This window comes from Rhipicephalus microplus, chromosome X (genome assembly GCF_043290135.1).
Source record: "Rhipicephalus microplus isolate Deutch F79 chromosome X, USDA_Rmic, whole genome shotgun sequence".
Classification (NCBI taxonomy): Eukaryota; Metazoa; Arthropoda; class Arachnida; order Ixodida; family Ixodidae; genus Rhipicephalus; species Rhipicephalus microplus.
In genome coordinates, this window is record NC_134710.1 from 31,486,624 (window position 1) to 31,500,844 (window position 14,221).

The 14,221-nt window shown below is 44.4% G+C and overlaps 1 protein-coding gene across 5 annotated transcripts in view; it reads left to right on the forward strand.

Moving 5' to 3' along the window:
• The window catches only part of LOC119176601 (uncharacterized), a 115,552-nt gene that overhangs the window by 69,221 nt on the left and 32,110 nt on the right, over window positions 1-14,221 (forward strand). For all 5 annotated transcript variants that reach the window (XM_075876135.1, XM_075876132.1, XM_075876134.1 and 2 more), the window contains 5 exons: window positions 331-435; window positions 1,744-2,488; window positions 9,102-9,182; window positions 9,256-9,324; window positions 9,404-9,581. In XM_075876135.1, the coding sequence (XP_075732250.1) occupies window positions 331-435; window positions 1,744-2,488; window positions 9,102-9,182; window positions 9,256-9,324; window positions 9,404-9,581 (1,178 nt within the window). The remainder of the gene's footprint in view (window positions 1-330; window positions 436-1,743; window positions 2,489-9,101; window positions 9,183-9,255; window positions 9,325-9,403; window positions 9,582-14,221) is intronic.

Consider the following 14,221-nt stretch of genomic DNA (forward strand, 5'->3'; position numbering starts at 1 on the left):
GGGTACTAAGTGTATATATGTGGAGCATTTTATGTTATGGTGCTAATATGAGAGTTTCTATCATTTTACTTGAGAAACCTCAAGTAAAATGATAGTTAATCTGTACTCTGCTGCTACCACACATTTCCGGATACATTATTTTGGGAGGGCAAATGTTTATTGGCTAAATGTCTCGTATAAACACTAAGGAACAAAATTTGAAGTGCAATAAACAAGGACCAAAGAGTACACACGACAAGCACTGTCGTACTACCTCGTCCAAGCTTCCGTCCTAAGTGTAAACACTACTAATAAAGACCACTAATGGTTATGAATGTTTATGTCTTGCAGAAGACGATCTGCAGGAAGATCCTCAGGTTACAGCTGATGAAGATGAGAGTGCAGAAGAATCTAAAGATGCCTGTTCCGCTATAACAATCAGCTCAGCATTGTCAGGTAAAGAGACCATGTATGAGACACAGACTGAAGACGACGATAAAGAGACCATGTATGACATATATGGTCTCTTTAATAATAATAATAATCAGCCCGAATCGTGACTGATGCCACTGAAGGTTAATTGTCTTTTGAGTGTGGTGGTAAATCTGAAATTAACGGTTCTGGAAGAGCCTGTGTGCAGTCACGAGCTTTACTTTCGAAAGTGGACATGGCAGTGCATGCTATCTGGCAAAGGCAAAGAACTCTGTTGTGTGATTGTTGTGCTAACTCTCTATGTTTACCACCCCCCAATCCTTGGTAATACTCAATTGTGTTTGGTACGCTGCAATAATAACTCCTTCCGAGCATATAGAAGATGGAAGCTTGTAATGAAAAAATCCATAAATAGGAGTTGCAGGCTCCAGCCGACGTTTTGATAAGTCTTCTTCAAGGCTGGAACTTGAAGACACGTCCACTCATCGAAATGTCGGCTTGAGCATGCAGCCCCTTTTTATGCATTTATTTCATACAGATGCATGTGTTCATAAGACACGTAGTGAAAGAGGACACAGGTATTTCTGTTTGAGAGTAGGTGACAGTAGATATAAGTGTGCTGTCAGGGGTTGTGCCAGCCACACAATCATATTACGCTGCCCTAAGTTTTAGTTTCTTGCCTTGTTTTACGATGTTGCAGCCGACAGTAGCAACCTAAGCCAACACTAGTCAGATCCACAACGTAAATAGAAAATGGCGCCTGTTGCATCGCACCTGTCGCATCTCTCAGAAGATGTTCGCAGAGTTCATTTTTTCACGGCATGTTTCCATGCAAAGCATTGTGCTCAAGAGCGAATAATTTTTTTGAAAGGATTTTTTTTTTTTGAAAGGTTTACAAGTGGCTCTAAATTTGTATAATCTGTGCAACCTCGCTTAACTATGATGGTTGTGTCATGTTGACATGCTGGATTCAAATGATACATGTAAAGAGGCAAAGGGTCTGGGCACTAAGTGTATATATGTGGAGCATTTTATGTTATGGTGCTAATATGAGAGTTTCTATCATTTTACTTGAGAAACCTCAAGTAAAATGATAGTTAATCTGTACTCTGCTGCTACCACACATTTCCGGATACATTATTTTTGGAGGGCAAATGTTTATTGGCTAAATGTCTTATATAAACACTAAGGAACAAAATTTGAAGCGCAGTAAACAAGGACCAAAGAGTACAGACGACAAGCACTGTCGTACAACCTCGTCTAAGCTTCCGCCCTAAGTGTAAACACTACTAATAAAGACCACTAATGGTTATGAATGTTTATATCTTGCAGAAGACGATCTGCAAGAAGATTCTCAGCTTACACCTCATGAAGATGACAGTGCAGAAAAATCTAAAGATGCCTGTTCCACTATAATAATCATCTCATCAGGATCAGGTGAAGAAACGATGTATGAGACGCAAACAGAAGACGACGAGAGGGAGACCATGTGTGACACCCAGACTGAAGACGAGGAGAAAGAGACAATCTGTGACACACAGACTGAAGAGGACGAAGATAAAGATACCCAATATGACACACAGACTGATGACGATAAAGAGACGTGTGACACACAAACTGAAGATGAGGGTAAAGAAACGTTGTGTGACACACAGACTGAAGACGAGGAGAAAGAGACAATCTGTGACACACAGACTGAAGAGGACGATGATAAAGATACCCAATATGACACACAGACTGATGACGATAAAGAGACGTGTGACACACAAACTGAAGATGAGGGTAAAGAAACGTTGTGTGACACACAGACTGAAGACGAGGAGAAAGAGACAATCTGTGACACACAGACTGAAGAGGACGATGATAAAGATACCCAATATGACACACAGACTGATGACGATAAAGAGACGTGTGACACACAAACTGAAGATGATGGTAAAGAAACGTTGTGTGACACACAGACTGAAGATGAGGGTAAAGAGACACAGACTGAAGAGGATGAAGAAACAATGTACGAGACACAAACTGAAGATGATGGAGTTGATAAGTTGAGGGATGACAAGTCATCCTTCAAGGGGTGAGCATTACTCTTTTTTTACTGGTACTGTATAATCTCGATCAAAAAGAATTGCTTAAATGGGACTGACACTTTTTCCACATGTTCATTCGAAAATATTTTATACAGTAAAATATAAGTGATACTGATCTCAAAAGCGAGCAGAAATATTCATATGAACCAAATTTCTCATCTAAAAAGAAATGTTAATGTTTGCAAGGGGTCGCGCAAAGAAAAGACTGTGAGACTATATGTAGTCGTCTTCTCTTCTTGCATCTTGTTCGTTTGCATTCAAATCTATTTAAGAAGAACCCAACACGCCCAACGAAGCATTCTACTAAGCGGAGTAGTGGGATTTGCCCAAAACCTGTGGTGCATACCCGTTTTTGATGATGATGGTGGTGGCAAGTTTGACACTTTACATCTGGTTTAAACAGTTGCACTGTTATAAAACTAGTTAAACATGTTTTCAAATAGTGATATATGCACAAAAAGTTCATTTTGGTAGAGAGAACTCGCATTTGTCTATCTGGGACACATGCGAATGAATGAAGCTGGCTGCCGTGGACACCGGCGTCCGAGCTTCATCTGAAAATGCCCTACAACACTTGCCTAGTTAATTGTTGAATGGCTTCATTAAAAGAGCTTATTGCCTCACAAGTCGAGTGCCGCAAAAATTTTTAGAATCCAAAACTTACAGCGGAATCGCAGAGGTTTTTCGCATGCTTCAAACGCTTTCTCTTTCTTTTGATACTAGGGAGCTAGCTGAATGCTTTGCTGGGAGTAATATGACAAAGAGGCTTGAATGTGCATTCTTTCGTCAGTGCGCATCATTACCCATGGCTTACTTTCTATATGATCGCGGGCATGTGGAGGCATCCTGCAGTGGCCTTGATAACTATGCAGTTCACGATGCTCAAATCAGCTGAATGGCTGTGGGCATTGGGTTTTTGACACGATAATTTGGATTTACGGCATCATTTTCGGGTTAAGGGGGAGCAATTTGAATTGGGTTTCGAGAATCAATTGCAAATATCAGGCCACTTGCAGCGATGTAATGTTTGGCTCACGTGTTCTCAGAAGCCTCGACTACCAATCAGCAGCATTTGCGAACCACGCTGACAGAATGTTGCTATGTTTCTTTAGGGTTAACTTAAACCTTTGGTGCGTTTAGTCTACTGTCGCATCAGCCGCATAGGTATGAACAGCTGGTTATTAGTTGCTGTCAATGCTCACATGGATAGCTACCGCAATTTTTTGCGCCGCAGTTGCGGCTAGCGATAGTTCTGTTTTAAATTTGTGTGCGCTAGCAGTGCCCGTGCCTTTAGAACCGTGTGCTGCTATCTATGATAATGTCTACCTCGGTTGCAGCTAATGACTTAATGAGCATTGGTACACCTGTACTTTCGTAGCTGTCGTCCTTGCCACAGAGGATTGTGTCGACAGCGACCGTGCAGTTTTGTTCGCAGCAGTTGCGGCAAACAGTAGTTCCGTTTTCAGTCTCTGGGCGCTGGCTTCAGGCACACTTCCTGAGCATGCTGCTGTCGGTTGTCGCTTAGCGGCATCTGCGCCCAATATTGTATCGCACGGTGAGGCATGCAGAAGGGTTCGGAACATTCAAATTATGGCTCATTGGACACAGTGGGAATTTTACGAATTTGTGTCGGGCCGAAATTTGTGTCAGCTATGTTACGCACCAAAAAGCACCGATAACCTTTTTTCCTTTTATGTGCACTGCCTGTAAAAAGTGATACAATGGCCTTATAAATGAATGAAGGTGGTGTTCTTGCTGTTGCTGTCAAAGCTCTCATGCAGGAGCTGAAATATGTTTTGACGTAAACATTTTCTCCCTTGGCACCATGTGTTCATGATTGATGTAATTTTCACCGATCAGACAAATTTTTACTTTAGAGGGTTACTATGTTTTCATTATTTTTCTTGTATATACAAAAATGCGCCTTTCATAGTATAAGCAGAGACAACTAATGAGTGTACTTTCTGGTCGGTCTTCAGTGCTGATTGCTTATTTGGAAGTGAGTGTAGCAGTTGGAGCACTTAATAGCTGTAGAAGGCATACTATGCTGTTCCAGGTTTTTCAGACAAATCCTGGGCCCTGTGGGCTCTGTAAAGTTAGATGTGGTCTGTAGCATGGGGCTTCATTTTGTGTGGTTGTTCCATATAGGCATCTTTCACAAAGGCTGCCTAAGTACAGAAGGAATGTGCAAAAATTTTATTGGCTACACTGCTATACAGTTGAACTCCTTCATAAGATGCACTGAGCAGCAGTTTTTTTTTACCTTTACATAAGGGGTCTCTTATAAGCAGGGTATCACGTGTGCATTTTTATACAGTACAGGCACACTTGGAGCGGAAGCTATTCTCGGTGTGTCCACCTTGTGTACCTGTCCACCTTGATGGAGTGCATTCAGTGACTTGAAAAAGCAGCGAGCCGTAACATCGAGGTGCTGTTGACCGTATCAATGCACCATACTTGCTAGTACATTTCCAGCGTAAAGAGAAAGAAAGTTGACAAAATGTGCAATAACAGTATACGTAAACAAACTTGACAAGTATGAACATGTGTGTATAAAGGAGTCCAGGTGTTTGAAAACAATGCAGGAAATGCTACATTAAACATAATTCAAGGGCTAGTGTGATCTAGAGTTCATGCATGGCCTCCAAGATGTGTGTTCCAGGCAGATCTCTGGGGATAGCATTTGTTGTTGTTAAATGCATTCCGTCCCTCTCATTTGGGTTGAGAGATCTGAAAGCTTCGCGACGTTAGAGTGATGTTGCGGAAGATGGAATTGAAAGAGGTGTGCTGCTTGCCGAGCCTCAGCCAAGAAGTGGAGGCTTAAGGGGAGATGAGAGTCGAAAAATCGCGTTTTTAGCGAAATTTCTCGTATTTCTGATTTTTATTGCATTGTAATCTTCAAACCTTCTTCTTTCATCTGTGAAAATTTCAAAACTAAGTTCGAACCGCAAAATGCAAAAAAATGTGTATGAAGGCATCGCGGTGGCTCAAAATTTCGTGAATTTGCGCCGATATTGGCCATCTTTGACTGCGCGCTGCTCCTCGTCGCAGTGCTGCCCGCCATCGCGATCGGTTGGGAAAGTTGCGTCCGGCCTTCTTCTTACAGCTCCGACGACCGCCAGTTTCGTACGTGGGCAAAAAAAATAAAAACGAGGCTTTTTTATCACGTGGTTTGAGCGGTTTGAAACGCGCGGCACCCTAAGCCGCATCGCCATTGGCTACCCAGTCATTGTCAGCTGTGTTAGTGGCGGCCATCGGCATTTGGTCCGTCTGCTTTTCTGCGCGTCTACGCATATTTCCGCGATGACAAGCCCGAAAAAGTGCAACGTGAGACCGCAGAAGTTTCGAACGAAGCACAAGTTCAAGGGAAGGTGGCGTAAAGCGCCCCAAACGACGACGACGAAGGAGTACGCGCCTACGTTTGCTAGGCCTGACAGCGGCATCGACGAGTGCGCGAGCGACAGTGGCTGCGATGAAGGGATTGACGCTGCCCTTTCTTTCGTCAGTGCTTCGGAAAAGAAGCTCGGCTTCTTCGAAAAAGACGAAAGACAGCGCGATGAGGTTTGTGCAACGACAGTTTTGTGCGACACCCTCTTGCTGACGGCACTTGTGGCAGGTGCGGCATGCCCTGCTTGCGGTATTCAAAAACTTGCCGTTCGGGAGCCGGCAGAAAAGCGCAAGGGACTTTCATCGCTCCTCAAACTTCATTGCGAAAACAGCGAATGCTCAGCGACTGTTCTTTCGTGCTCCTATACGTCACTGCGTGTTACGCCGGACGGCAGCAGCCGAGTTAGCCAACGGTACGACAGTGGGAGCTCCCGAGATAGTTTCGCTGTAAATGGGAAGGCGGTGGTGGCTGCACGCGTTGTCGGCATTGGGCATGAGCAATTGTCGAGATTTTGCTCCATTATTGGACTCCCAAAGCCAATGCACCATCAAGGATTTTTTTCGATAGCAAAGAAGGTGCACACCGCTGCCATGGCAGCTGTGAGTGAAAACTTGCGCCGATCCAGAGAGTTGACGAAAGAAGTAGCAGGCGAAACTGATGTGGCTGTTACGTTCGACGGCACTTGGCAGAAGAGGGGCCACAAAAGCCACAACGGGATTGGCGCAGTTATCTCCTTAGATACTGGCCTCTGCTTAGACTTCGAGGTCATATCAAACTACTGCCTGACATGCAGTAGGCACAAGGATATGGGCCCAGACGAGGAAGTGTGGCAGGCATTCCATGGCCCAGTCTGTGAAAAAAATGCAGACTGTTCCTCCCATGCCATGGAAACGGTGGCTGCAATGCGCATTTGGCAGAGAACATTGACTTATGACACCCCACTGCATTTCATGACATTCTTGAGTGACGGTGACAGCAAAGCATATAGTGCAGTTGCAGAGTCAAAAGTCTATGGTGCTGTCAATATAGAAAAAGAAGACCGCACTAATCATGTGGCCAAGAGTCTTGGCACCCCGCTACGGAAGCTGCATGTGCCATTACCACGAGGGCAGAAAATGAAAGAGCCAGCCATTCAGAAGCTCCAAACATACTATCAGATTGCCATAACAAGCAACAGGGGGAGTGTACGGGATATGTACACTGCAGTATGGGCTTCGTACTTCCACTCATGCTCTACCGACAGTGCTGGCAGCCACAAGTTTTGCCCTGCAGGAACAGAGTCGTGGTGCAAACATCAATGCGCTGAAGCACTTGGTGAACCTGCACCACGCCATACACCTCTCTTGACAAAAGCACAAGGATTGGCTGTTTTGCCCATTTATAAGCGGCTAACGGATGAGAAGCTCCTTGCTCGATGCATCGAAGGGAAAACCCAGAACCCATCGGAATCCCTGAACAGCAAAATTTGGCTACTTTGCCCCAAGACTAAGTTTGTCTTCCGAACGGTTGTCGAGACTGCCGCAGCTATGGCAATCCTGTGGTTCAACAAGAGTCATGCTACTTTCGAGCACATCGTGGAAGAGCTCAACATACTGCCATCTAGATATCTAGTTACTTTCAGTGATTCCGGCGATGCGAGGCGCATCAAGAGAATGTCCGAGCGTCTGACAGCAGAAGCAAGGGCCCACCGCAGTCGTGGAGTGAAAAGGGCACGGCTAGAAGATAGGGCTCGCAAGGACCGTGAGGGCACAACCTATGCTGCAGGACAGTTCTAGTAACTTGCAGTGCTTTTCAAAGTTCTGTTGAACATTATGGCCAAAGATTATGCATTTCTAACAACTCTGTGATAAAAAAAAAAGGTTTCAAACTTTCAAATGCGTTTTTCTTCTTTTGCAGTTTTGTGTGATCTGTGCTTCTTATACACGCTAGTTCGTATACTTAGAATTGTCATACCTCTATGAAATTTTGCACATAGCATGATGAAGGCCCATAGAGTGCAAGTATCTATTCAGATTGTCAGTGCTGCTTGATTATGTTTTTCAAAAATTACATAACATTGAAAGCCCTTGGCAACTCGAGCCATAGTAAATTTTTCTATTTTATTATTGTATTTCACCTTTCTACACACAAAATTTATATAGATTTTTGCACTCTACAGTTCCAAAGGATCATAGTCAGCTATATCTGCATGCTTTATCTCAAATTTTCATAGGTGAGAATTGTTGCATAACAATGGCCATAATTGTGCAGTATCTGACCTGCAGAAAGAAAACCAAGCAATCTACATGAAAATAAATGACATATTTGAAAAGAGGAGAAAAAACTCTATTAGCATGCCAATTTGTGTTAAATTCAGACTCTTATTAAAGGAAATCGTTTTTCGAGTAGCATCTCCCCTTAAGTGGACAGTCCACTAGGTGAACACATCGAGGATCATGCCTCTGGTGTCTCATACCCTTTCGTAAAACTTGTTGGGCTAGTTCGTGGATGTCACAAGAAAATTAGATGACACAAACCACCGAAGAAGAATAGGCGAAAGAAAAGAGTGTCACTATCGGGAAGAAATAAGCATAAGTTAAGGCTCGCTGTAGCACAAATATATTTGAGTAAAACTTGTTGTTGGGTTAGTTGGTGCATATGACAAAAATCAGACTCAAATCATGGAGGAAGAATAAGTGAAAGGAAAGATCGTCACTTTTTTCTTTTGCTTATTCTTCGTGGTGGCTTGCAAAGTCTAATTTTCTTGTCTCATACCCGTTTGTCCCATACATCAGTGTTTACATTCTAATGAAATAATTGAAATGGAAAAGTGTGCCATTTTCCCAAAGTCTGGGAGCTCATATTTAAAAAATGGTGCCATCTTTATAATTTGGTCCAAATGGACGTTCTTTCCTATCTCTCTGACTTGTTTTTTTGTAAAAGCATTATATGTTAGAAAGCAGCCAGTCCAAAACTTTATTAGTGAACTTTTGTTAATATTTTTTTGCTGTAATTTATTGTGCAGATAATGTCTGCCTCTCCAAGCAATCAAAGGTGAAAGATGCGACATGTGCGACAAGCTACTGAAAAAAAATTCTCTTAAGTTTAAACAAGCATTTGGTATGTGTTGAAAGCAGTTTTGTTTGCTTGTGCTGGAGTGTCTCAGTAATATTTTTCTTCCTTCTTATTAAGTTTGGAGTGAGACTTGAGATTGATGTTCTACTGTGTTGCAGGGAGGATTCTGAGTCTGTTAGAGACTACAAGGTATGGAAGAAATCCATTATGTTGGTCTGGAGAGCAGCAGCGAACCACAAGTATGTATATAGCTATAGATGTGGGGCTCTTAAAGTGAATGTATTTACGTTTTCTCTGCATTTTCGCTTCCAGATTTGCAAATGTGTTCCTACGCCCAGTGACAGAGGAAATGGCCCCTGGTTATCTTAGCATCGTACACAGGTTTAAAGAATTTTTTTGAAATGCTAATTCTTATTACAGTCTTTCTCTGTTTGACCTTATTTCTTTGTTTTTTCTGTAGACCAATGGATTTGTTGACAATCAAGAAAAACATAAAAAATGGAAGCATCCGAACAACCTTTGAGTTCCAGCGTGACATGATGCTTATGTTTCAAAATGCCATCATGTACAACAATTCTGACCATTATGTCTTTGACAAGGCTATTGAAATGCGCGAGGAGGTCATGAGACACATACAGGTCAGTGCCTATTTCTGTGTTGATGTTAACGTGCCCTCCAAGCTTTGGTCAAAATTATAGAGAAGTGCAAATGCAGAAAGTAGTTTACCTTAGATGGTTATTTATTTTTAAAAGAGTACAGTAAAACCTAGTTAATTCAAAGCCGTAGGGATCATAAGAAAATCTATTTAATTCTTGTAACCTTAAGGGCACCCATACGAGTGTATTATTGTACTTGCGAAAGAAGTCCTGGTACATTCAATAAAAAAAAGTGAAAAGCCTACATCAATACCAGTGCACAAAGTACAACTTTCAAACATGGTGAGAAAAAAAAAGCTATATAAAACATGAAATTAAACATCATTATGGCAGGAACTTGCAGTTAAACACATATGTGAAATACTCGGTGCGAGAGCTGTAGAAAGTGTGGAGCAGCCTTTGGAGATGGTCGAATGCATGAGGAAGCGCATGTTTACATTACAAATGAGGAGCCTGCTTGGCATTTGCAGTGCTAAACGAAACCTTCATTTGTTACGCAGAGGCACCCTTTCCTATTTCGTTGCTACACTATACACGTCTGTGCTATGCTTTATCTTCTCCCCTTTCCATCCTGCTCACCCTCATTTCCGTTTCACATATTGTATAGGGCTCTGCTATAGCACTGGTGAGCATAATGCTGAGCGACGGCATGAGACGAGACAGCTCGGGCCTCTAAAGTGCTTCACACCTAAAAATGTTTAAGCTAAATCAAGTTTTAGAAATTATGTGTGTGTGTGCATGTGTGTGCGTGCACACACACACACACACCCCCCCCCACACACACAGAGGTGTGTAAAAGGGGGGATCCAAGCAAAATACTTTGTTGCAGAAATACACTACAACAGGGGGAAATGATTTTCAGACATGATGTTTCACTCTTTAAAAGGAACCGATAAAATCTCAGAACACAAATTAAGGATTGCCTATTGTCTAGTCTGAAGCGAACGCTGTTTTCTCATTGTCTATATTAGCGTGGAAGTGCAGCGCCTTATCATCTCTTCCAACATAAAGCATTCAGATATGCATTCTTTTACCCTAAGCAGAACAGTGGCTCGTCGTCTTTGCTTGATGTATGACATGATTAGGGGTGCAACAGCTGCGCAAAATGGGCCAATTTGATACATAACTTCGAAATCTTAGCACCAAAAAACAGAGACAAAAGGAAGAGACATAGACAACAAGGGTGGAAACTTCGAACCACGTTTGTTCGGAAACGCGTGTGAATGTTGTCTACGTCTCTTCCTTTTGTCTCCATTTTTTGGCGCTAAGATTTCGAAGTTGCGCATCTTTACAAACCCGCCCAACTTGCTGCACTCATCAATTTGATACAATTTCCTATTTTTGTGCCGAGCTGCATCAAAATCATGAAACTTGCCAATATTCCACCAAAATGCCTGACCAGCCTCCAAATTTTTTCAGTTCTAATTTCAGTGAGAAATGGAGGCCACGATGGTCACCTGTGGCTTGCGTGATCAATCAATCCAGAGATTTAGGCACACAGACCCTAACCCTGAACGACAGTGTAAAATATTGTTACGGAGAGAAGGCATCTGAAAAATGCCTTTACTTTCGGTAAACAGGCAGACATACAATATGGAGCCCAGTCTGCACGAGCTCGCCCTAAACATCGTCCTCTTTTCTACAATGTTCATTTGTGGTACCCCGTAGCATCACCCCCGGCGGCGAAGGCACCGTCTCGGTGCTTGGTTGGTCTGAGTAATATCGTTTCAGCCGAGTGACGTGAACAACGTCAGAACACGATCGCGCGCTGGTGGCGTTAAGAGGTTCAATTTCATATGTCACGTCGGTGACTTGGCGCATCACACGGTACGGACCCGAGTACGGTGAAGTCAGCTTTTTGCACAGGCCAACTCGCCGCGATGGCGTCCAGAGAAGGACTGTGTCACCTTGACTGTAGTGGACATCACGATGGCACGCATTGTAGACCTGTCGTTGTCGTTCCTGCGAATCGCTCAGACGCTGGCGAGCAATCTCACGTGTCTCTAGAGCTCTAGAAAGCACATCGCGGGCATACTCTTACGTGTGGCCAACGGCAGGAAGGAGCGTCTCGAAAGGCAACGTAGGTTCTCGTCCGTACAGGTGGAAAAATGGCGAGAAACCTGCGGTGTCTTGCCGAGACGTATTATAGGCAAACGTTACAAATGGAAGGGCAGAGTCCCAGTCACGATGGTCGGAAGAAACGTACATGGCGAGCATGTCCGTGATGGTTCTATTTAGCCGCTCCGTGAACCCGTTGGTTTGAGGATGATACGCCGTTGTGAACTTGTGCTTTGTAGCGCAAGAGTGCAATATGTCTTGGATAACTTGTGATAAAAAGTAGCGACCCCGATCGGTAAGCAGTTGCCGAGGAGCGCCGTGGTGTAATATGACGTCTTCTAGAAGAAAGTCAGCGACGTCGGTCGCACAACTGGTAGGAAGGGCCCGTGTGATGGCATACCGAGTGGTGTAATCCGTGGCGACTGCTATCCACTTGTTTCTGCTGGCCGATAAATGAAACAGTCCTAGTAAGTCAACACCTACCCTATGAAATGGTTCGGATGGGATGTGAATGGGCTGAAGGCGTCCCGCTGGAAGGGTTGCTGGTTTTTTGCGGTGTTGACAGGATTTGCATGAGGCAACGTAACGACAGACGGATCGATAAATACCGGGCCAAAAAAAGCGACGTCGAACGTGGTCATAAGTTCTTGAAACTCCCAGGTGACCAGCTGTCGGAATATCATGCAACTGTGCAAGGACAGTCTGACGCATATGTTGTGGTATGAGCAACAGCAGCTCAGGTCCGTCAGGATGCATGCTGTAGCGATATAAGACGCCATCTTGGAGCAGGAACATACGGAGAGACGGAGGAGTTGTGGGACCACTAAGCCAAAGGATTATATTTCTGAGGTGAGGATCACGGCGTTGCTGATCTCCGATGTTGCTAAATGCGGAAAGTGCCAAAACGCAAGTAGACTCATCGCTCTCAGAAAGGTCTGCTGGGTCTACTGGATGACGCGACAAGCAATCGGCATCCTCATGGTGGCGACCTGATTTGTAGACAACCGTGTAGGAATATTCCTGTAGCCGTAGAGCCCACCGGCCGAGACGTCCACTAGGATCTTTTAAGGACGACAACCAGCATAAAGCGTGGTGATCAGTGACAACCGTGAACGGGTGTCCATACAAATACGGCCGAAATTTAGCCACTGCCCAGACGAGTGCGAGGCATTCGCGTTCTGTGATGGAGTAATTTCGCTCTGCTGGCGATAAAAGACGGCTAGCGTATGCAATAACGCGCTCCCAGCCATGCTGTCGTTGTGCCAAAACGGCTCCAATTCCGTGGCCGCTGGCGTCGGTACGCACTTCCGTTGGAGCGCATATATCAAAGTGGCCGAGAATCGGTGGCGTCGTAAGTCTACTGGTCAGTTCAACGAATGCTCCGGTTTGTTCAGGTCTCCACACAAAAGTCACATTTTTTTTTGGTAGTTCCGTGAGCGGTCGTGCGACGTCAGCAAAATTCCGCACAAATCTACCAAAGTAAGAACAAAGGCCCACAAAGCTTCGAACATCGTTCGCAGAGGTCAGCACAGGGAAATCTTTGACAGCACGGATTTTCTCAGGATCGGGACGAACACCAGAAAAATCGACAAGGTGTCCAAGGACTGTGAGCTGCCGGCGGCCGAAGTGACATTTAGACGAGTTTAGTTGGAGCCCTGCTTTGCGGAAAACCGAAAGAATTGTTGAGAGACGCTCGAGGTAAGTTTCGAAAGTTGGCGAAAAAACAATGACGTCATCAAGGTAGCGTAAGCAGATTGACCACTTGAAACCGTGAAGAAGAGCGTCCATTATTCGTTCGAATGTAGCCGGGGCATTGCATAACCCGAACGGCATTACTTTGAACTGATAGAGCTCGTCGGGAGTTATACATGCCGTCTTTTCACGGTCCAGATCATCAACTGATATCTGCCAGTACCCGGAACGAAGGTCGATTGAAGAGAAATAATCTGCTCCACTAAGGCAGTCAAGAGCGTCGTCTATTCGCGGCAGAGAATACACGTCTTTTTTTGTAACCTTGTTAAGATTTCTGTAGTCGACACAGAAGATCCAGTTGTTATCCTTCTTTCTCACAAGTACAACGGGCGAAGCCCAAGGACTTGAAGAAGGTTCAATGATGTCTCGGGCAAGCATTTTGTCGACTTCGTGCTGGTTCACGTGGCGCTCGGTGGAGGAAACTTGATAGGTTCGCCGGTGTACTGGATTTGCATCACCGGTGTTGATCCGATGCTTTACGACGGTCGTTTGGCCTAGGGGTCGGTCGCAGAGATCAAAGACGTCTTGATACGACACAAGAAGGCCACGAAGCGCAGACACATGCTCGGCCGGGAGATCAGAGGCAATCATTCCAGTTATGCAGTCTAGTGTACTGCGCGACTGAATACTTGCAGATGACGGTGTATCCTCTGTTAAGGCCGGTATGTGGTAGTCGCCGACCGGGGCAAGGGTTGCAAGGGATATTCCTCGTCGCAGCACTTCAGAGCAAAGTCCAAAGTTCACAATAGGGAGACATGCCACGTTGTTCTTCACTGTAATGATGGTGTGGGGGAACGCAACATTGAGCGAAC